This window comes from Carettochelys insculpta, chromosome 1 (genome assembly GCF_033958435.1).
Source record: "Carettochelys insculpta isolate YL-2023 chromosome 1, ASM3395843v1, whole genome shotgun sequence".
NCBI lineage: Eukaryota > Metazoa > Chordata > Testudines > Carettochelyidae > Carettochelys > Carettochelys insculpta.
This window is the reverse complement of record NC_134137.1, coordinates 213,432,914-213,457,586: the sequence shown is the minus strand read 5'-3', so window position 1 is coordinate 213,457,586 and position 24,673 is coordinate 213,432,914. Positions and strand designations below refer to the sequence as shown.

The 24,673-nt window shown below is 44.0% G+C and overlaps 1 protein-coding gene across 1 annotated transcript in view; it reads right to left on the bottom strand.

Moving 5' to 3' along the window:
* MORC1 (MORC family CW-type zinc finger 1) overlaps window positions 1-24,673 on the bottom strand; it is a 138,747-nt gene that overhangs the window by 63,722 nt on the left and 50,352 nt on the right. The window contains exons 10-17 of the mRNA XM_074983521.1: window positions 23,183-23,262; window positions 21,450-21,523; window positions 20,150-20,223; window positions 13,191-13,334; window positions 12,002-12,156; window positions 9,836-9,964; window positions 7,443-7,548; window positions 5,824-5,962 (exon numbers count right to left, since the gene is read on the bottom strand). Of these exons, the coding sequence (XP_074839622.1) occupies window positions 5,824-5,962; window positions 7,443-7,548; window positions 9,836-9,964; window positions 12,002-12,156; window positions 13,191-13,334; window positions 20,150-20,223; window positions 21,450-21,523; window positions 23,183-23,262 (901 nt within the window). The remainder of the gene's footprint in view (window positions 1-5,823; window positions 5,963-7,442; window positions 7,549-9,835; window positions 9,965-12,001; window positions 12,157-13,190; window positions 13,335-20,149; window positions 20,224-21,449; window positions 21,524-23,182; window positions 23,263-24,673) is intronic.

The following is a 24,673-nucleotide window of genomic DNA, read 5'->3' as shown; positions in this document are numbered from 1 at the left end:
ATAGACGGGAGGTTTTCAATTTTACAAACTCCCCTCCTCTCTCCATCCACTGCAGGATTAGTTCCTGCGATTGGTGAAAGTCTATCCACATACAAAAGACCAGTAGTTATCATAAGGGCACTGACATTTAGTACTTCACTACAATTAGTGTCACCATTGATTACTTAGTGAATACTTGTATACCACAGTAATGCTAGTTACATTCTAACGCTAAAGCTCAGTGTTGCCATGGTAGCCTGTGCCTACCATCAGTGAACTGAATAACTGTCCTCAAAATAAGTACTCCAGGTTTGCAGAAGATACTAAAAATAAGAGCAGATTGTAAATTCAAAGCTAATTATTTGAGGGAAACACTGAAATCACCTTAGCCTTCAGCAATGTTTTCAGAGGCAAACAAGCTGTTATATGGTGGGTTTTTTTCTCTTTGTTACTGCAAAACAAGAGGAAATGTTGCCTGTATGGAAGGCATTTTGACTTCATCTTTGACCACTATAGGTAATCTTGAAGAAGGCATCAAATAATTCTTTTTTGAGTAAGGCATGGAATAATTCAAGTTAAAAGACTTTCATGAAGAATACATGGAATAACTAAAGTCTAAAACAACAGGAAAGACAAAAAAAAAAAAAAACTGAGCTGACCTAACTATACATGTGCTAAGTTACCAAAAAACAACAGTGGAAGATTTTTTACATCTATGTATGTCCCCACTGCATGGAACCATTTCAGCAGAATTAGGCAACCTTAAATAGGGATAAAAATTACAGCTATAATAATACATACATTTCAGATGCAGACAGTTCTATATTCTAGAAATAAATCCTAAAACAGAAGACTCAGTATCAAAAAAATATAGTGAGCCAACGTGAAATGATGGCCTTTGCCATTCCTACAATACTGTTATGGCCCCTCTTCCAGAATTTAACAACTTTTTGATTGTAGCACTAGCAGTCTGAAGAAATATTGTGCTGTTAGTTTTCTGAATCAGGTTATTTTTGGAAATGTTGCTAACATCAAGAGTTTGCTTTCTGTCTTCAGAAAGCCACAAACCGGTCAGCCAACATTTTAATGGAGTGGGCCATTCTGTTAATAGCCGCGTCTACATGTGCCGGCTACTTCAAAGTAGCCACGCCAACTTTGAAATAGAGCCCGCCACGTCTACACGTGGCAAGCGCTATTTTGAAGTTGAAATCAACGTAAGGTGGCGAGACGTCAAAGTTGCTATCCCCATCAGGAGATGGGAATAGCGCCCTACTTCGACGTTGAACGTCGAAGTAGGGCACGTGTAGCCGATCCGCGTCATGCAACATCGAAAGAGCGGGGTCCGCCATGGCAGACATCAGCTGAGGGGTTGAGAGACGCTCTCTCCAGCCCCTGAGCTCGATGGTTGCTGCGTGCAGCGGCCCCTTAAATCTCCCCACCCCCTGCGTTCCTGTGCAGGAATCTGAAAGTGCGTGCAGGCACCAGCACTGCCACGCAGCCAGCCTGCGCGCCTCCCTGCAGCCTCAAGACACCACCCCCACAGCGATGGCCGCTCGCCAGCCCCCGAAGCACCCCCAGGGCAACCCCCCCGCAAAGGGAGCCAGGGCTCCCAGACAGCCAGCCAGTCTGGGAAGAGGCAGCGGGGCCCCTCCTGGACGGAGGCCGAGATCCGGGACCTGCTGGGACTCTGGGGTGAGGAGGAGGTGCTCCAGGTAATGGGGAGCAAGAGGCGGAAAACGGATGCGTTCGCTCGGCTGGCCGAGGGCCTAGCTGCCCAGGATCACCCTGCCCGCGCTCCTGACCATGTCAGGAGTAAGGTTAAGGAGCTGCGGCAGGGTTACGCCTGGGCCTGGGATGCGGCCAGTCGATCTGGGGCTGCCCCCGCCACTTGCCCCTTTTACAGGGAGCTCAGGTCCATCCTGGGCCCCCGGTACACCTCCTCCCCGCCGGCCACATTTGACACCTCAGCCGACGAGCCCCAGCAGGCCCCGGAGGCGGAGTCCGCCCCGGAGGCAAGCCCTGAACCCCAGGGGTCCCCCAGGAGCCCGCCCCTGGGACACCGGAGGAGGAGGAGGGGGAATCCTCCTCCAGCGACAGGGGGCTGCGGGTCGCCATCCCGTCCCAGAGCTCCAGCAGGGCGTCTGCCCAGAGGGTGTCCCCTGACCGTGGGAGCGGACCGTCAGTTATGTACCCCCCCGGTGCACATCGCCAGGGTTAAGGGGCGGGGACAAGAGATATGACCAGAGCCCTCCACACGCCCAGATGACCATGGCCCCAAGGACAGCAGTGGCATGTCCCTCAGAAGAGTGCATCAGCCCCTGCTCCCCAGCAGGACAGCGCCATGCCCCATCCCTGGGGATGGGGGGAGCGGAACCTAGGGTCCCCCGGGGGGGAGGGGGTGGGACACCCATCAGCAGCAGCAGCATCTCCCGGGGACGGGGATGGGGAACCAGCAGCAGACATGGGGGGACATTTACATGGGGGGACGAGGGCCACGGCTTGGGGCCCACACTAACGGCTGTCTCCACTCTTCTTCCCCCCCCGTGTTCCGCAGCTGCACCATCGGAGGGCCCGGAGAGTGCTGGCGAGGTCTCCGTGGTCCTGGAGAGCCCACCAGGGCCATCGCTGCAGGCCAGCCCCTCGGCGGAGCACTGACGAGCCCCAGGACGAGGCTGATGGCGGAGCCACCACCCGAGCACGGCCACGGACCCCCAGCTGCTCGCGACCCTCCGGCGTCAGCTGGAGGTGTCGGAGTGGCGCCTGCAGGTGGAGAAGCAGCGGCTGGAGCTCCAGGAGCGAGCACTGGCCTGGCGCCAGGAGGCATGGGGGGCCTTCATGCGCACATTCGAGTGCATAGCGGAATACCTGGCCCCCCATCCCGCGCTGCCCACTGCTCTGCCCACCCTGCCTGCCGCTCCACCCGCCACTCCGACCGCCGCTCCGACCGCCGTCCGCCACCCTGGGGCTGTCCGCCAAGGGGGACCTGGGGCCCACTGACACCCGCCAGCCATACCTGCCGGTTCGCCCAGCCCCCACCCAGCCTCGGCCATGGTTCCGGCCGAGGCGAGGGTCGCGCCCTCCAACCCCGGGTGCCGGACAGTAGAGGGGTGCTGGGCCGAGGACGTGCCCCCCTCTTTGTACATATCCCCCATCATATATTTGTATATAGTTTGTGTTAGACCCCTGTTCTTTTATGGTACCTGCCCCCCATGTAAATAGTTCCCCCCTTTTGTTCTACTATATATATATATATTTGTAATATTAATAATAAGAGAATTCACTGTTTTTTGGTTTCAAAAAACAACAGGTCCATTTTTATTTGCAAGAAAAGTGGGGGGGGGTGTGCTCTTGGGTGCTCTGTGGTGTGCGCGTGGGGGCAGGGAGTTTTGTGGAGGATGGGGGATGTTGGTGGGGCCTGCATCCAATCGGGTGAGGAGACACCTCCAGCGCCCTTTGAGGCGGCCAAAAGTGTGCTCAACCACCTGGCGCACATGGTTCAAGCGCGTGTTGAAGCGCTCCTGGCTGGCTGAGAGATGGCCCGTGTAAGGGTGCATGAGCCAGGGCTAGAGGGGGTATGCCACATCTGCGATGATGCAGAGGGGCATCGTGGTGTCCCCCACAGGGATCTCCCGCTGGGGGATGTAGGTCCCCGCCTCCAGCCGGTGGCACAGGCCTGAATTCCTGAACACCCAAGCGTCGTGGGTGCTGTCAGGCCACCCAACATAAATGTCCAGGAAGCAGCCCCAGCTGTCCACCAAGGCCTGGAGGACCACCGAGTGGTAGCCCTTCCTGTTCAGGAAGCGTCCTCCGCTGTGCTCCGGAGCACAGATGGGGATATGGGTCCCATCCAGAGCCCCAAAGCAATTTGGGAATCCCAGGCTGGCAAACCCCGCGATGGTGGCATCCGGGTCCCCAAGCCACACGAGCCTGTGGAGGAGTAGGGCATTGATGGCACGGACGACCTGCAGGGGAAGGACATGGGAGAGCACCAGTGAGGGGTGTGCAGGGTGTGTCTGGCCCTCCACCCCAGGGCTGCCTTCCACCCCAGGGCTCCCCCACCAGGCCCCCCCCACCAGGGTCCTCTTACCTCCATGAGGACAGCCCCAACGGTGGCCTTGCCCACGCCAAACTGCTGCCCCACTGATCTGTAGCTGTCTGGAGTGGCCAGCTTCCAGACAGCGATGCCGACCCATTTCTCCACGCTGAGGGCACGCTGCATGGAGGTGTCCTGGTGCCTCAGTGAGGGGGTAAGCCACTGGCAGAGCTCCAGGAATGTCTGCCGGCTCATGCGAAAGTTCTGGAGCCAGCGCTTGTTGTCCCAGTCGCCAAGCACCAGCCGCTCCCATCAGTCGGTGCTCGTGGGGTAGCTCCACAGCCGGCAGCGTCTGCGGTGGGGAGGGGGGGGTTGGAGGGCAGCAAGGTCTGGGGCTACTTCCTCCTCCCCTGGGGGCAGCTCCTCTTCTGTGAATAGAAGATGGTCAGCTGCCTCCTGAATAGCATTGAGCAAGGCAAGCACTGCTCCTGCAGGGGCGGGTGGGTGGACCTCTGGCTTCTGCTGCTGCTGCTGGGCGTCCATACTGCCTCGATGGGGTGTGCGTGCCTGTGGCTCTGCAGACCGTGTGCTGTGCAGGCTGAGTGTGTCTGGGAGGGGCCCTTTAAGGGAGCAGCTAGCTGTTGCCTCGGAAGTGCTAGTCCGCCCTGTGATCCTGTCTGCAGCTGTTCCTGGCACACTTATTTCGATGTGGGCCGCTTTGGTGTGTAGACGCTCCCCTGCAGCGCCTACTTCGATGTGGTGCTGCCCAATGCCGACGTTGAACGTCAATGGCACCAGCCCTGGAGGACGTGTAGATGCTATTCATCGAAATAAGCTATTTCGATGTAGCATACACGTGTAGACATAGCTAATGACTTAAGAGTTTGCGTCTTACTGAAGAGGAATTTTCACACTACTTTGGAAAGAGAGGCTGCTGAACTCTCCTTTATATTCAAATTCAACCCATTAACATGTGGTATAAACTGGGATGCAAATTTTCTGGGTCATTATAGGGGCTCTTTTGCATACTTGGCTTAATCTAATTCTTGACCTCCCTCCCCACCTCTCTACTCTGATTTGCTCACCTTGATAAATTTTTTTCTGATTTGTCAACCTTGATTACTATTTTTGGTTCTCTATGCCTTAAATATTGAGTCTATTCTGGTACGGCTATGGTCTGAAGTGGGTCTGTCACACGAAAGCTCACCTAATAAATTATTTTGTTAGGCTTTAAAGTGCTACTTTATTGCTTTTTTGTTTTGATAGCTGAAAAGAGTTGCTACCTTGAAGCCAAGAATTGCTTTTTTGGTTGTATTCCCAAAATAATCTGTCTGCATGCTGACTGTGACCAGCTCTGTTCAAGGACTGATATATGTTGCAGAAAACAAATTAGTCACCCTATGAAAATATTTTGACTGTATTCCACTGATTCAGCTGCTGACAGAAAACAGCCAAGTCACCACTCTCTACTATGATGCCTTAAAGGACAACAGTATTTACATATTTATATATACTCCAAATTGAGAGGATTATTTTTTCTGGAAATCAAGTTATTTATCTGTTTTAAGTACCCAGTAGAGATAATCAAATGGCTACCACTTAATTAGCAATGTCAGCTCTATCACTGAAGAAACCTGCCATGGAACATGTTCTACCTGAGTCAAGAGTTTTTATACATTCTGCTTTCCTATGAAGTCTTTTTTTTAAAAAAGTAAAATTTTTAGTTTCACACTGAGTTACTTGGAACTCTCCCCAAGATAAACCCCAGACAGTTCACAGGAAAAAAACCTAAGTTTCAGGTAACAGCTCACCCGGGACTGCAAGTTTTCCAGCTTCCTTTGATGTCGCTGGATTGAATCTATGAGGAGTTTTTCTTTGTCATTTGGTGACAGCGATAGTCTGTTCACAGTGCCCAAAGGGATGGAGGGTAAACGTTCTGGTCTATTACATCTACAGTATAAAGTTTCAATCGATAGAAAGAGAAAAATGAGTGAAAAGGCATATGTGCACCGTTATCTTGTACTGTGTGGCAAAGAATTACCTGCAATGATTCAAAGTACAGTTCTGCACTCCAAAGTGACTAAAAGAAGCACCATTTTACAAAACACAACTCTTCTCTCAATTTATTCCACACCCTTTCTGTTAATTTCAGTGAAAAAAAATAATCTTTCCTACTTTTAACTCTCAAACACTGATTAAAGCTAGTTTCTATTCCTTCTTGTGCACTAGAATTATTTACCATGACTCAGTCAGATATGCCTGTGCAATATACTAACTGTTAATTGCAAGGGGCTCCAAGGTTGCTCTGCGCCACGCAGGTTAACCTAAGTGGTGTTATGTCAAAACAGCTGTCAGTGAATCTTCACTTACACTTGGCTGCCACTAGTATAAACGTCTTATGTAATTATATTGATGCAGTGCCAATGTAGACACTGTACTGATTACACCAACTCTTACTGGCTTTCGGGAGCTGCCCCACTCTGCTGTACGCTGACAATGCAATCCATACAAGTGCTACTGGTGAGGACATACACCACCAACACAAGCACATACGTGATTCAATAACTGATGGGCGTCTGCCAAACTAGGTTAATTCAGATTAGGCCTGAGGGCCCAGTTTTGTCCACAGAACCTTAACAGAGTGATAAAGAGGGAACCAAGCTTGACGGTCAGAGTCCAGTTTAGGATTACAGGACTGGCAGTGAAAAAAAAATACTCACCTGTAATTTCACAGTCTTTAGTACAAACATCAGATACTATTTTTTTAGATACCTTTCATAATAAGGCTGCACCTTGACTGGTGAAATACAGTCATAAGTTTTCCTAAATTAGCGTCTTCACAAAAAAAAAAAAAGGGTCCCTATTCCTACTGGTGTGGACTCTCTCTGACACACACACCACCACACACCCATCCACCACAGCACTCTGCCTGAATAATTTATATTGGGTCAGTTTTTTTTTTGCTGGGACCACATTGCTGCCTGACTACCATTCACCCAAGCATGATTTCGCCATAGTGGAATTTCTGGCAATAAAATCATTGAGTATGCTAGACAGACTTGGATACATCTGAGATGAGTGACCAGAAATGTCCCAACCAGTTTATTATTAAAGCAGGGAAAAGGATTACTGTTGGAATGTGCCACCAATGGCAAGTGTCTCAAGTACTGGAACAGATATACATGCTACCTGACACTTAATATGGTTAACAAGGCTGGATATACGCCCATTTTTGTGCCATTGTTCTCTAATACAATAATCATATCATCAACATTTAACATAGTGATTATTTTTGCAATTATTTTTATAGCATGCTTGCTTCAATACTTGCATTTATTTTATCACTCTGACTTCAGAGATGATGACTAATAAATGGTAAACTTCATCAGTATATAAATCAGTGACACAATATTGTTAATCAAAAACTCACTTGTCTTCCAAAGGGCCAGGAATCTTTGCACAAGTCCAGATGCCACGGTGATATGGGTTTTCACCATCAGTGGAAGATGACAGAACTCTCCATTTAAGGCAGATATCTAATTAAAAAGTCAGGAGAAAATTACTGTACCATAGCAAGTATTAAAAAATGTCACAACCCTTTTATTGCAGTAACGGGATTCAACAACACACACCTCTGTTTCATTTTCCCCCATCTACTAACTCCGCTCTGAACCTGTCAGAATTTTTACAAAGGAAGAGAAATTCCAGCAAATGGCTGTCATAAAGAAAAAAAAAAGAAGGCAATATGCAACAGAAAGTTTCCCCTTTCTTATTCCTCCCAAGTTCAACTGCCCCAAGTTCTAGTATCTGAGGGGTAGCCATGTAAATCTGTATCCGCAAAAACAAAGAGAAGTCCTGTGGCACCTTATAGATTAACAGTTTTTTTGTAGCATAAGCTTTCATGGGCAAAGACCTGCTTCATCAGATGCACGTAGTGGAGATTCCAGAGGCAGGTCTAACTACACAGGCTCATGAAAAGAAGAGAGTACCAATCAAGAGGAAGGCCAGAGTTGATGACATCAGTTCAGTGAGGGAGGATGCGACCCACTTCCAGTAGCTGAAGTGAAGATGTCAACACCAAGAGAGAAGAACTGCTTTTGTAGTTGGCCAACCATTCCCAGTCTTTGTTCAATCCTTCATTAATGGTGTCAAATTTGCAGATGAATTATAGCTCTGCAGTTTCTCTTTGCAGTTTGTTTTTGAAGTTTTTTTTTGTTGCAGGATGACTACTTTTAAGTCTTGTTAGAGTCTCCAGGGAGACTGAAGTGTTCTCCTATAGGATTTTGTATGTTACCATTCCTGATATCTGATTTGTGTCCATTTATGCCCTTTGGGTCCACCAGCCTGCCTCATACCTTGCCTCTCTCCAATTCTGACATGAATTTAGCAAGCAGATCTGCAACATTTGTGAACTGCTTGATGTGTCTAAGAAATAAACTCCAGATTGCTTTGAAATGCTTTTGGTTCCTCTCAAATGGTAGATTACTACTGGATTGGAATGGGATGGAAAACCACAATTGCTGTGATTTTGACGGTCCCATTTATAACAAGGAGCACACTGACATGGGTGGAAAGCAGTACTTTCATACAGCTTTAAAGTTGAACATCTGAGTTGTCTGTTGCTCTATGGCAAGTATTAATGAGTCCTAATGATTCAAAGAATACTGCAAGTTCTTCTGGGTTGTGGGGTCTGCAGGGGGTTTCCTGGCACTGAACTGAGATGAACCAGTTTGAAGTCCAGGGTGTGCTGTTTCAAGTTTTTGTTACGCTAGAACAGTTTCAGAATCTGAAATGTACAGAAGCACTCTAATGGGGTCATTTAAAAACAGTGTTTTCCATCAATGTTTTTTACGTGCCATAAAAGTTTTAACTGGTGTTTCTGAAATAAAATTCTATTTTTTCTCATATTGCTATCCTGATCTTTTTAAATTCAAGAGCCAATTGAAATGTCATTTTCTGTGTCCAAATTGTTATGAGTAGCAGTGTCCTTTCTGGAAAGAGACAACTTAATGTAGGGAACATTATTACTGTGACACTGATGTGGGAGAATTCACTTACTGGGCTTTTTATATAGAAGTCCTTCATTAAACTTCTGACTCAGAACTGCAGGAACTTGAGTTCAAAACTACTTCCTAGGATAACAAAGCACTGTGATCATTTAATTATCCTGTGCTCATGTGAAATGTGAGATCAGTTTCACATTAGGATACTAGAGGCACAGCAAGCTGTTTGCAAAACCAAATTTTGCCATAGGAAGCTGAAAACTTACTAACATTTCAAAACGTTGGTAAAACGTAAGCAACAAAACTTAAACTGGAAAAAACCCAAACATAAAAAAGGGCCCAATTTGCAGTTTGATCCTGTCCTGATGCAGAGCAATAAAGAACCCACCCTTGCTGGGTAGAGAAGTGCACTGCTGGGAAACAACGAAACATGTCATGGAAGAAGTGTCTGTAAAAGGAGTTCAGCAAATTAATTTTAAACAATGGTTAATTACCAACTAAAAGCCAAAGCTGTGCTCCAATTCTGCTGTCCTTTCACTCTGGAGCATGCCAAAACCGTTTAGCAATTTGTTGGCAGCCTTTAAGTATGATGAGATGAAACATACAGAAGTGGAACATGTACAGTTTCTGAATGTATTTTTAAAGGGAAAATGAAACACAAGGCCTATAAGAGGAGTTTTTGAAGGAAGAGACGTGAAAGCACAGCAGTATACAGCGTCAAAACTTTGGGATTAAAGGGTTTCAATTTAAAGGTCTTTTTATTATCCTACTGAATCCTCTGCTCATTTCTCCTTTTATGCACCCAATTATATAAACTCACCACATTGAACCAGGACAGGAATTTCCACCGCACGTCTTCTCTTATACTGAATTGCATCTGAGGGTTTTGCCAACCATTTGTCATTCAGATATCCAAACTCATTCCAGAATGAAGTTTCTCCTTTCTGATCTAAAGCAGATATCCATAAATATATATTTGAAATTTTCAGAGGCAGAAGAGTGAGTTTAAATGTAAACTATGGATGTTAGTTAAAGAATGTGCTTTGCAACAGAGGGACCAGTAGCTTGTAAGAGAAGTTGCAAGTGGGCATTAAGGTAGTGGGACCAAGATGTGGCCTGGACCCATGACTGAATATTTACCTACATTGTGTGGGGTCGAGAGGATTAGTCCATGTTTCTGAAGTACTTCGAAAATACACAGCACTATATAAATAATATTACAGCTCCTGTACAGAATGAAGTAGTAATACAAACAGAGACTGGCAAGTTCCCTTGCAAATGCCATTCTCTCACCTCAAATCAATTATAAGATGAAGATTATAGTGAACTCTCAGTTCACAAGTACTTAAGAAAACAGCTAGGTGTGCCAAAGGTACCATCCATTGCATTGCAGGGATATATAGCTACTTTCAATCTTTAATGGTGATCTGCTCCACAAAGGAAGCTCTGTCCTAAAATATTTTTAGGACACAAAAAAAAAGACAACAGAAAATCAACATTAAAACACATATTTGTGAAAAGCTCCCCTTTCTCCAAAATCTACAGGAATATGTGAAGCATTTGGTAACATATTTTAGTTAAATTATTATAAGACCTCTGAGGCAGGATACATTCCTCATTTCAAATTGGACAGGACTATGAAGGCACAGATACCAAAGTTTTAAAACATGGGTATCTAAAGTTTTGAGCTCCTAAATCTGTATGTAACCCTTCACTGTGAAACTGAGAAGAGTGTTTAGATGATTTTAGGGAGTCTCGCTCATGTAAAATGCTTATGTCGCTCAGCTACTTTTGTAAATTGTCCCTTGAGGGCCTAAAGACACTTTTAAGAGCTTAGCTTTAGGCACCCACATTTCAAATTTTGCCCAACATGTTAGTGTTTGTTCCTGGTCACAAGAAGTCCGTGGCAGACTACAAACAGAATCCAGAAGTGCTCAGTCACTGCTCTCTCTTCAAACCTCTGGAGCAGAGGTGAAAGTAAGAAGGTACACCCTTGTACACAGCCCCAGCACGAGCTATCTGAGCTGCAGGAAAATCCAGCAAAGAGCTATTTAAAGAGCTGGCAGGGACCCAGGTTGCAATAAGAAAATTTAAGTTACTTTCACCCCTGCCCTGGGCCACACTCCTGGAGAGGCAACAGTATATACTAGAGATACATCATCATAACCAGGTGAAGTGGGAACTAATGCAAACATGATCACTTCCCCGCCATGGAGAGACCCCAGACATCTGTGTGCCTCAGTCCTTGCTATTGCCTGCCTGTGGCACACAACTGTCTAGTCTGCTGATGGGCTGTAATGCTTCACTCTACTCCTAGGTAAAGCATTTATCAGATGCTACTGGTCTTGGGGGCCTCTGACGTCCAGATGGTCAGATCTGGTGGTCCCTTCTGGCCTTAAGCTCTGTGACTGTACTTACAGACTATGTGGAAAAAGAAAATGAATAGTTTTACTCAAACATCTGGTAGAAAAGCTTATGAAGTGTAGTGATTTTTTAAATTTTGATCAGTTACTTTGGTAAACTGATACTTTACTATTTGTGGACCTTGTTATACATTTCTGTTCACATCTTGTACCTCCATTTCCAGATTTATTTCAATGAGACTAAGGATCCAATTCCAAATTCAGCTCTAAAGATTTAAAATTTAAGAAGCTATTTTACAAACAGAAGAAAAATACTGTAGCAAAGCCACACACTTGTTTAAGCATATAAACACAGTCAACAGACTTAATCATTTTCAGTCTCTTGTGGTAAATGCAGCAGCCAAGACAAGGATAATAATTATTTGGTATTTCTTTCAAAATATTTCGAGCTCTGGGAAGTTGACAACACCACAACTTTACTTGGGTACCTCAGGCAAAGTGTGCAGAGCAGGAGGAATGCTTCTGATGTATCTGAAGTATTTACTGAATTAAAAAAATGACACTTCCCCCCGCCCCTAAAAATAGCTACATAAAACACGCCAGGCTAAACAATAGATATTTACTTATTCCTATGTCCTTCCAGTACTGGATCAGATAATGCCCCATGGATGTCAGCAAATGGTTATATTCTCTGACATTGACAAAAGCCTGTTTATTGTGTGTTGGCTCCATGATTTCCAGGGGCACATCTACCATTCCAACTGCACCATGGGTGAAACTGAAAGGGGGAAAAAAACCAAAAACCAAAAAGCATCAGTTCAAAGCACTGTGATCCAAGCTCATCCTTTTGTTTTGTAGCTGCCCAGATATTTCCAGTTTAATACAATGTTTCCAATAGGAAACGGGGATTACAATCTTGTCTGATCACAGTCACATTTATGTTTAAGCAGGTTTTCTTTTTCTGGGGGGAATGCCACAGAACGGCATTCTGACACCTTTTTTCTCTGCGTGGGGTGGGGCGCTGCACCGGGAACCACTCTGGGCAGCTCATGCATGGCTGCACTGCATGAGGAGCTGCTCTGGGCAGCTTGCGCATGGTCACGCCGTGCTGCAAGCCACTCTGGGTGGCTCACGCATGGCCAGGGCCGCGTTGCAATGAGAGCTGCTCAGGGCAGCTCGCAACTGGCCGCTCCTGTGTGAGGTAGCTGGCGGGCAGTTTGAAGCTGCGGGGGGACGGTTCGAGGCTGAGGTCGGGGGCGTTAAGCCTGGGGGCAGGGTGGTGGTGGCTTGGTGCTGTGAGCAGTTAAGTTACCTGGGAGTGGGAGGGGTAGTCGAGTTTCAGCACTTTTTTTTCTTGGAAAAAAAGTACTGTATTTAAGCGACTTCATTTCAAATGGGTACATGACATAAATCTCAAAAATGCCAAATTCTACAATGTAGGGGCATGACAGAAGTGGCAGGATAGAAAAAGGAACAGATAGACAATAGGACTTTCAGAATATAAAAAGAGCAACATTTGCAGGTAAGAATTCAGAGAAACTATCAATAGCTCCCAAATTGCAATAACAAATTCAGCAATAGCAAGTTACTCTGAAAATTACTTTGAGAAGTGCAGAACTATAGTGTGAATAATTTATTCTTTCCTTAATATATGTACATAGCTCTCAAAATATATACATAATTCATGTTGTGCATATGTTTGGAATGGAAATAACTCCTGCTGGTATTCAGAACACGTGCATTGTAAAACAAAGTTTTAAACCTGATAGCTAGCTAGCTAGAGACACAGACAGATAGATTAAAAAAGCTTACCGAGAACCCTGTTTAAGTTGTGGGCCCACTTTCTCATACATCCTGATCAAGCGACCATTGTTATAGATGAACATTCCATCTTGACTTCTGTTCTCTATATTTATTCCAAAAATTAAATAGAGCTTCTTTGGCCTTCTCAATCCTCTAAGCAGTGTAAAAACAACAAGCATTTTTTTTTAAATATCTAAATTTCCTTTTAAAGATTTTAGTTTTATTTTATCTTACTTACAATTGTCAGTGTAATAGCCACTGCTAATCTGGCTTAGGGAGAGAAAGAGGTTGAACAGTTCAATTTAGCCAGAAACACAAATGATAAAGAAGAAGTATCAACCATAAAAATGTGTAATTTTTAAAAGGCTAACATGGTTCTTGGAATTCAAAGTGATGGGGCAGACTTCAGTATACAGGCGGACCCCGACCTGCAAACACATCGACTTACAACCATTCGTACTTACAATCAACCTCCCATTAATGCCATATTACTGTGCTGTATAATATTTTCGAGTTGAGATGTACGTTTAGTTTTTTGAACAGCGCAGACAGTGGGGTATGAGAACTGCAGCTCAGTCATGGCGGCAGCCGACATGTTGTGTTCCCCTCCCTTGTTTTGTTTTGTTTCTCAGTAACACATTGTCTTTGCGTGTCTGCAGTCGGGCAGCATGTGCACGTTTCATTCCATCATACTGCATATTTTGCCTTTGCAGTATTTTCTGTGTGTGCTTGTGGCCATCATGGCAAGTAACAGGAAAAGTGCTGGTGGTGAGAAAAGAGAGAAAAGCTATTGATTTAGAACAGAAAATAGTGATATAGTGAGGCAATACGAAAGGGGTCAAAGAGTGTCATTCATAGCGCGTAATTTAGGCCTATCGAAATCCACCATAAGCACCATTATAAAGGATAGTGATCACATGTGTGAAGCAGTGAAAGGGTCTGCAGCTATGAAATCAACAATTGTAACAAAAAGAAGAACAGATCCCATCCATGACACGGAAAAACTCTTAGTGATTTGGATGGAAGACCAAGTCAAAAACACTTGCCGTTCAGCCTCAAGATGATACAGGCTGAGGCTTGTAGTCTTTTTCAAGACTTAAAGAAAAAGGAGGGGTATAACTATGACCAAACTTTCAGTGCCAGTCATGGTTGGTTCAACTGTTTCAAGAATTGTTCAAACCTTCACAATGTGAAAGTAAGTGGGGAGGCAGCCAGTGCTAATTCGAAAGCAGAAGAAACGTTCATAGAAGAATTAGGTAAGTTGATAAAAAACGGAAATTATTTGCCAGAACAGATCTATAACATCGATGAGACAGGTCTCTTTTTGAACCAAATGCCCGACCATACCTACTTACATAAGGAGGCAAAAACTATGCCTGGTTTTAAGGCTTTCAAAGACTGTCAAAATAGTCTTGTTAGGAGGGAATGTTTCTGGGTTTAAATTGAAAGCCATCTTGATTTATCAGTCTGAAAACCCTAGAGCCTTCAAGAATATCAGCAAGTCTACTTTACCAGTCCATTATCGCACTAATAAGAAGGCATGGATGATGCTTAACCTTTCTGAATACTGGTTCATGAGCTATTTCATCTGTGAAGTCAAGGCATATTTTCTGGAGAAAGGAATTCCTTTCAAAAGTTTGCTTATTTTGGATAATGCTCCAGGTCACCCTCAACACCTAAATGACTTACATCCCAATGTTAAAGTGGTGTTTCTGCCTCCCAGCACCACATTTATTCTCCAACGCATGGACCAGGGGGCCATAGCTGCTTTCAATGCATATTATCTTCACAACACATCTGCAAAGGCAATAGCTGCTAAAGAATGTGAAAATGCCAAAACATTACGTGAATTTTGGAAGGACTACAACATTCCGCATGGCATAAGGAACACTGCTGCTGGGTGGGAGGAAGTCACTCAACAATGTATGAATGGCATATGGAAGTAAATCCTAAAAAGATATGTCAACAGTTTCAAAGCATTTGGAAAAGAACTGGCACTAGAAGAAATTTCCAATAAAAATGTACTGCTGGCAAAAGAAGTGGATCTGGAAATAGATAATGAAGACATACAATAACTGACTGAGGCTATGGGGGAGGAGCTGAGCAATGAAGATTTAATGGAGCTGGAGGAGGAAAGGGTAGTAGAGGAAGAGAGACAAGAAACCCGAGAAGAAGAAGAAACAGCCGCCAAAAATATGTGATGAAAGAAATGGCTGCAGCCTTCAGCAAAATAAATGAAGGAATGCATGTTTGAAAAAATGGACCCTAATGTTGCAAGATTCTCAAAAGTGGAGCGTTTAATTCAGGAAGGCCTGGCTTGATATATAGAAATTTATAATGAGAAGAAAAAACAAACTGTCCAGTCCAAAATGAGTATCTTTTTGAAGAAAGCCCCCAGTACGGCCACCTACCGCACTGAACCAATGCCATCTACAAGCAAAGGCAGTGCTGAAGTAGAAGATGCATCTGCTGTCAATGACATTGTTCCTGTAGTAGTGTCACCTACCTCCTCCAATTCCTAATCTAACTAATTCAATTCATTCACCTTCATAATTATCAATCCAAGTGTGCGTGACAATACCAGGAATAAAGGTAAAGCTCATGTACAGTATTAATATTATTTACATTATTTTATTTACAATATTTACATCACATTATTTACATTACTGTACTGCATTGTGTTTTGTATTTCATGTTCATGTTTGTCAATTTCAGTTTGCTGTTGCTGCAGTTGTTTTTTTCATGTGTTTCTGCCCTCAGTGTTTCATTATTTTATTTTTGATTGTTGTTTTGTGGGTGATTTGTTACATCTGGAGTGCTAGTGAATTAGTATTATAAACATTACTGGTAGCAGGCAGTTGATAGCTATCTGTACAAGGGTATTTTCGATTTATGACCAAATCGAGTTATGACCAGATTGTGATGGGGTTCAGGGGTCCCCAAGCTCTGCACCCCATCGGCAGGCAGGAGTGAGTCTCACTCAGCAGGAGAACAGCAGATTTATTAGCCAACAGGGCACAGCATCGTACAGAGGCGTCAGTACAGCAGGCAGAGACAGCCAGTCCAATCCATGCTGCGGAGAGGAAGCCCCGAGGGGCCCCCAGAGCCAGGGCCTTGCCCCCTCCTTTTTCTCTCTCTCTCCCAGCCCAGGCTAACTGCTTTCCAACTCCCAGTTCCAATTCAAACCCCTCAGGCTCCACTTCCTCCTTTGTCTGCAGTCCAGAGGTGTCACCTGGTTACCTAGGTTACCCGCGGCAGGAGCCCCACACCCTCTGTGGGACACACACGTACTCACATGTATCCCCCACTACATCACACAGGTATTCAGAATGTAACCCCCTTGCGTACGTCGGGGACTATGTGTACTGGATTACAGGAAGATCATATTCACGCACTTTTGAAAACAGAAAATTCCTGCTTAGAATCAACCACAAGCCAAGCAGCACTTTGGCAGATTGACATTAATGAAGACAGCACTAGCTGTTAACCTCCAAATTAAGGCTTAAAGCCTTTGCTATAAAGGCTTTCTTGTTTTGATACGAAAACTTATAAAGGCCTTCTGTCATTGTGGAGGAAAAATGCCTTCTCAAGCTGGCACTTGTTTTCATTTGACAAAATTTCTGGCATATGGATATTTTAAATTAAATATACTGTAACCATCATCCACTAGTAAGCTACAAAAACTTAGACATCTTTGTTCTCAGAATTGTCTTGTACAATTCCAACACTTCATGTTTCCTCCCATTAAACTGCTGGAAAATGGAGGGTTTAAAGTGTCCTTTGGCTTTGTGGAACTTTCTGTAAGAATCTACCACCCTCAAAGAGCCTAATCATGAACAAGGCACTTCAACTAACATGGACCACATTTTGTGGGTAGGCCTAATGAACAGAAAGTATTAAAAATGATAAGAGAACTCATAGGTCAGAGCTAACTTGTAATCACAACTTATACACTGCGCCTACCAGCAAAGTTACAAAATGTGGCAGCATTATCCAGTTAAAGGACAACATGAGCGACTTGCAGATTCCAGGAAGTGAGAGTTTTACTTTCTGGAAACAATACTAGTGGCCTTCCTCGAAGTGAGGCATGATCTAAGCAAGAATGTGTTCACCGATTACCTAAGATGCAGCTTTCTATCTGGCTCCTCAATAGCTAAAGATTGGATTTTTACCTTGAAGAGATGTTCTAATCCAAACAGAAATGATTTTGCATACGTTCTATGGCCTGTGTTACAGAATAGGTCAGACTACATCACCACAACAGTCTCTTGTGGCCTTGGAATCTATGAACCTATATGCTTTTTGTTTCAGAGAGCTGCTATCCATTCCAAAATTCTTGGGTCATTCCCAGGAAGTTTTAAAATTATTCTGGGAACCAAATCACATCACTGTGATGCAGTGTTCAGAGGTAGTATCATCAGTCTGAGATTTAAAGCCATGAAGCAGAGAGGCAAATCTGATAGATTTACCTGTCTTGCAGGAAAAAAACAAAAAAGTTACCAAAGACATTTTCTGCTGGATTGACTGAAGTAGTTTTTGCTTTGCATTAGCTACTCTCTGCTCCTTTAAAAACTCATGTTGCCAGAATGCATGGAGTGAAGGGTTTTGTGGGGAGCAAAGGAATGCTAGCTCAATGAAAAAAGAGTTTACCCAATGTTAGTTTGTTATTGTTCCTAAGCACCACACAATACCACCTGCAAGAGATTACTCTTTTGAATACAATTTCACCAGATTATAGATTACATAAGGACGTATTCTTGGGAAATTAGATAATTGGTATGGATTGACACACCTAAGATTTTACATCTCCATGTTAATTAGTCTCAGACCACAAATTGCTCTTGAACACTCTGGATATCTGATTAGATGTCAATTTGTTCTGCCCAGGCTAGGTATGGCAATGAGCAAATCACAGAGTTAAATCAAGGGACAAAAACAGAAAACAGTAAGTGTAATCACATTCTTCATGCATGATTAAAAACGGTAAGACTCATATCTTTGATAGCAGCTAGCTAAAGGAAGAAAAGTGGCAAATAATTACTCAGCAGTTAAAAGGACAGATAGTAAAGAAGGAAACTTCCTCCTTTCTAGCATTCGGGATATGGGGAAATGGAGTGAGACGTCCATCTAATATAATGTTATGTTAAGTAGTTTTGTAATACAGTAATATGTTTGAGGAGCTCCAAGGCAAATCCCCCAAGCCCAGCAAACCAACTGTCCCTCTCTCCTACAAAACCCCAAGGCAGTTCAAGTGTGTGTTTCTCAGATCCTGCAACAGGGGAGTACCTTCCTTTGACTACTTGAGTGTCTGATTTTACAGATATCAGCCTGAAGATGGTCTTTACTGTATGTCATTCAACCTGAGTAATATAGGCTTGTAATCTCCAGTTTCTTTGTACACTGAAGTAAATCTCTGTTTTCTTTGGTTATACCCTTGGTCTGCAGGTGGAAGAGGTGTCCTACATTCTGATAAATTTAAATCTATTTCGCAAGTTATAAAACAGAGACAAGCTGCTACTGTGTACTCTAAAAGAAGATTCTATGCTACAGTCGTGTTGAGAAGGAGACTGCAGTGTTCACCTAAAGGATACAGAATGATCATTTCCTCATGGAAAACATTTGGGCAGCCTGTGGACCCATGATGAAGAAGATCTGGCAAAGAGAATATAATCCATCCTCTGGGTTTCCTTCTGACTGCCCAAAAGGATTACAAATCTCACTTTTTCCCTGAAAAGTATCTGTTTCAGATGACCTGCTGCTGCGGATCTTAGCTAGAAGAAGAAGCTGTTGACTCTAATCTAGGCAACAGATGGGTGCTGTCGGCTCAAGCGTGCCTTAAAACGTTGTCAGAGTTTGACAGAAGCAGATTCCTAAAAATACTTGTTTTTATGCAAGATCAATGCAGGTCTCTAGCACTTTGATTACTGACTGACTTCAGGGGCTTTCAAAGCATCTAGCATAATACTGCTTAGATGTGACCCAATGAATCCAGGGTTGTTTTTCTACAATGTCTCAACATCAGAGCATGCGAACTTTTTCTACATTTTTGTAGCTATATCACAAATACTGTAGTCCCTCGATTTAAGCAAGGCTTGCGTTCCCACGCACCCTCATGTAACTTGAATTTTGCGTAAGTTGGGGGGAGGGGTGTTTCCCTCGGCAGAATGCACATTCTGCAGTCGGGGAAGCATCAGGAGCCCCCGGAGAGCCTTCAGACAGGTAAGTCCTGGGGTTGGGGGGCAGTTGGGGAGGGCTAAGCCTGGTGGTGGATTGGGGCCATGGGGGGGGTTAAGCCTGGGATGGGTTAGGGCTGCGGGAGAGGGTGGGGGTAAGCTGGAGCTCTGCACGGCTGGGGGATTTGAGCCGGGGCGGGGAGGCTGAACCAGAGCTGCACGTGGGAGTGGTGAGCTGGAGCCACGCATGGGGGCTGTGAGCCGGAGTCGCACCTGGGGGTCGTGAGTCAGAGCCACGCATGGGGTGGTGAGCCGGAGCCACGTGTGAGAGGTGGTGAACCAGAGCCAGGCGCGGGGGGAGAGAGGTGCTGGGTGGGGGGTTGAACCATGGTTGCATGGGGCTGGAAGGTTGAGCCGAGGCTGGGGGAATGAGATTTTGAATTGTGTTTAACTCATGTTAATGAGAGTTAAGCACAACTCAAAATCGTGCATTTCAAGGATTTACTGTACTAAGCAAAACCTGTTTCAGCCTATGCATGGGAGGAAACATAACCTAAATTATCTGAATAGATAAAAAGAATTTCCCTTTCAAAAGACTTTAAACAAAAAATTCCAGGGGTTACAAAAATTCCAAAAAAGGACAAAGGATTGGAGCATCCAAAGTAATAGAAAATGAATGGTTGCAACTTGAGAAAGCAGTAAAAAAGTATCAGACTCTGGATCAAATCACTATTTGCAACATATATTACACAATCACATTTTTTGAAACACTGGTTAAATATTCTCATATCTTGCCTTTGTTTCTCCTTCAGCTTCTCACGCATTCTTTTTGCATTTTCTAGAGCATCCTGTAATGCAAGCTGAGCAGACTTTTCCATTTTGGGGAAAGAGCAGTAAAACAAGTTATTTTAGCATTGTTAATATCTTAACGTTTGTTTTCCCCTTCCAGCCCCGTCCAAGCTGCTTCCCAGTTTTGGGAAAGTGAATATTCTGGAGCTCACCCTACTTCCAAACCTGTCACTATAGTCTGCAAATAAACCTCATGTTTCCAGGCAGAGTTAGTGCACAAGAGATTAAATCTAGATATATCAAAATCCAAGTAATTTTTTTTTCTTTTTTGCTGCTCAGAGCACAAACTCAAAGGAATGGCACAGAAAGAAGTAGCAGGTTTTAACTCTGAACTCTGTTCCTCCATTGATACACATCTCAGCCCACAGAGTGAAACTTCAATGGTTCTGGTCTATTTCATTTTATGTCCATACACTGTGGCACTGAACAAAAGTTAGAGCAGTCAGTGATACACAAGGGCAGAGTTAGACATAGGAGAAAAAACGGTTGTTCTGACCAGTCAAAACCGAAACAATGCTGATGTCAGTGACACGCCACAAGAGAAAGAAATAATCAGTACAATAATTTTTGAGTGGAGAGTAGAACTTAGCTTGTAAGTGGTGGCCCCTTAAAAGACATTTTGAGGATTAATTACCACATTTGGTTCTTCCATCCTTCACAATTTCACATTTTGCAAGTGATATATGTCTTTCTACTGACAGCAAGCCTCGCCGTCAGCATTTCATAGGCAAATCATAAAAAATTAAAATATCCAGTCATGCATGCACACAAAAGGCTCGGCAACCAATTAAGGGGGGAACAATGTTATTTCAGTTTTACGAACACAATATCTCCATAAATAAGGCACAGCAATTATCACATGTAAAGGCATTCATGGAAAGGAAGCTTCTTAAAATATTTTCTTGGAAATGTAATTGAATCCAAGAACAATGCAATTAAACATTTTATCTTAGTAAAACTTCTCAGTAACAGTACACAATAATTGACAGAGAAGCTCTGGTTATCATAGTTAGTATTTTATACTTCTGCTAGGCTAAATTTCAAAAGCCTTTCCTTTCAGCCGTTTCTAGCCTGTATTTTTGTAATATTACATTAGAAATAAATTAAGTTCTTTTCCAAAATAGCTGCTACAGTTGATTTTCCACATTGGCTCCTGTGGCCAGTAACCATGAGCTTCCATGGAGTATCAGCTGTAAGAAGCAATATTTCTGCATATACTTAAGAAATACTATTATTGCTACAGTACCTCATTGACCTCAAGCAGAAGAGATTCTTCTAAATGCTTTAATTGGCACTTCGCTCTTTCCACTGCTTGTTCAGCTAGAAAACATAAGCAAAGCAAACACCCAATGTATAGCTTAGAGACATTATACAATACTGGAAAAACAGGAAGAGAGAACATTTACTGAGCAGACACCAGGACAACCTGGTGCAGTGAACGAGGGAATTTGCCAGACAAAGGGAGGCCCTCAGCTTCTACCCCCCACCCTTAGCCACTTCCATTCCCTGGCCCCGCTGGCCCCTCAGAGGGCAGATCCAGTCCCAGCCGGGCAGTATCCTCGGGCAGGGAGCTGGCTCCAGCCCCAGCCAGGGATCTGAGCTGCTGGCCAAAGCCAAGGAGTTGGCCTGGCAGTGGAGCCAGCACCAGGGACACAAGCCCCTGGTCTCCTCTGCATAGGGCCACCAGCCACCCCCCTCACTTCCACCCCTCCACTGTCACTGGGCTCCCACCAGACAGGACTCCTAACCGGAATCTCTGATCCAGTAACATCTGTGATCCTGCCAGACGACAGATGTTGCTGGACTAGAGAACTCCAGTTTTGGGATGTGCAATTTGTACTGTCAAATATTTTAAATCTCAGATTAGGTAGCTGTGAAGTGCTGAGTATCATCTGCTATTACTGAAAGCTGCAGGAGTAAATCGCACTGAGAGAATCAGTGAGATGGCACCATATGACATCTGAGGTTCTAACATACAGTCATGATTTAGACACAAGCCAAAGAACTTCACCAAAATAATTTCCAAATCTGATCTTCTTGATTTAGAAATGCTCAGTGATGGAGAATGCATCATGAGACTTGGTAAATAGATCCAATGGTTAATGACACACACTGATTTAAAAAAAAAAATGTAGGTCTTATCTCCAGCCTGCATTTGTCTAGCTTCAACTTCCAGCCACCAAATGGTGTTATACTTTTCTCTGCTAGCCTGAAGAGACCATTATTGAATATGAGCTCCCATTTTTGGTACTCAAAGACTATAATCCACTCACTTCTTCACCTTCTCTGTGTTAAGATAAAACAGCTCGAGCTCTTGGAGTCTATCAATATAATGCACATCATTTAATTCTTTAATTATTCTCATGGCTTAATTTTGACCCTTCTCCAATTTCTCAATAGCCTTCTGGAATTGTGGGCATCAGAAACCAACGCAGTTTTCCAACAGCTGTGGCACCAGTGACAAACACAGAGGTAAATAAAACTTTTGTGTTTCTCCTTGAGATTGCCCTCTCTATAAATCTCAGGATCACATTAGCTGTTTTGGCCACAGCACTGCACTGGGAGCTCATGTTCCGTTGATTATCTCTCACGACTTGCAAAATATTTTTCAGAGTCACTGTTTCCCAGGATAGAGCACCCTGCCATGTCAATATGATGTTGGATTTTGGAGGGAGATCACAATTTCTCTTTAAAAACCTTGCTTTCTTGAATTTAAGTGTTGCATTCTATCTGTCAAGGGAAACTGTGACAATGTTTTTTTCCTGTATTTTATATTTTAAACAGCCACAGGTCAGTTATGGGAGTTTAGCTAATATATGTGAGCATGTAAAAAATATGAAGTGCTACCAAATTGTTACTGATTTCCATTTACCACTCTTCCCGCCTCCCCCTGCCCATTTTACTACCAGCAGGATTAAGCTTTGAAATAAAAAGTGAAGTTACAGGACAATAAAAATGGCCAATGCAGGGTTGGCATACCCATCCTCACATCCACTTCTGCCTTCTTTATTTCTTTCCATGCCGTGCCTTTAAATGACAATGTGATGTATGGATACATTCTGTTAAGACAGAATAATAAAATCATTACAAGCTGCATTTTCAACACACATCAGAGCACACACAGAGGAGAAAACAAATGTTATGTAGTACATTAGGACTCTTGTAAGGCAAATTACCTTTGGATTAATGTACCTTCTCATAGGTCAATACAGACAAGGTCTGCAACAAAACAGCCACTCAGCATATGATAGTAAGTGCTAAACAAATTGTAGATAGACAATTCTCTCCCTCCCCAGCTCCCTCCAGGAGTAAGAGCACACAGAGGGGTCACATGGTGGAGGGTGGGAGGGAAATGTAAACGCTGATGTGGCAGCATCTGCAAGTGCGTGAAAGTCAAGGAGACAAATATATGAGCCACAGATAATTATCAGAAGGACTTGTGTCCTTGTTTGACCTGGCTTTTCTTCAAGAGTTCTGTGGATCAAGTGAAAGCAAGGAATACTTACTTTCAAGGCCATATCTTGAATATTGCGTCCAGTTCTGACATCTCAGAAAGGACATGGATGCATTGGACTGAGTCCAGTGGAGGGCAACAAAAATGATTAAGGGGCTGGAGCACATGACCTATAAGGAGAGGCTGAGGAATTTCGGCTTATTTAGTTTGCAGGAGTAGAGTGAGGGGCGATTTCACAGCAGCCTTCAGCTTCCTGGAAAGGGAAATCTAAAGAGGATGGAGAGAGACTGTTCTCAGTGGTGACAAATGGCAGAACAAGGAGCAATGGCCTGAATTTACAGAGGGGGAGGTGTAGGTTGGATGTTAGAAAAACTATGTCACCAGGAGGGTGGTGAAGCACTGGAATGCATTGCCTAGGGAGGTGATGGAATCTCCATCCCTGAGGGTTTCTAAGTACCGGCTTGGCAAAGTCCTGGTTGGGATGATTTAATTATGGTTGATCCTCCCTTAGGCAAGGGGCTGGATTCGTTGATCGCCAGAGGTCCCTTACAGCCCTAGGATTCTATGATTCTATGAATAAGGTGTATAAACAGTAAACCAATGGCAGAAAAAAATGTGTACGCCATGGGCTACACAGGGTTCATTATTGTACTGTAGAACACAGACCACAAAAGCATCTTTCTACAGGCAATTCCATCCATGGAAGTCCTAAGAACCAGCACAATTGATGAGAATTTTCTTGGTGAAATTTACACACATGGAGTGTGAGTGGGTTTCAGTACTGATGGGCAGGAAGCCTAAGTTACCAGGCAGATATTTATGAGGGGAAAATGAACTATACAGGTGTGATCACATAAAAATAATGTAATGGCATGAAAAATACGGAAGTCACTTCTCACTGGCAGAAAACAAAAGCCCTTTGACAGAAAACATCAGGATGAAACATGGCCACAGGTACTCCCCACACAAATTTGTGAGGTAACAGAGCGGGCCTTACCAAAAGCCTGTGTTCCCAG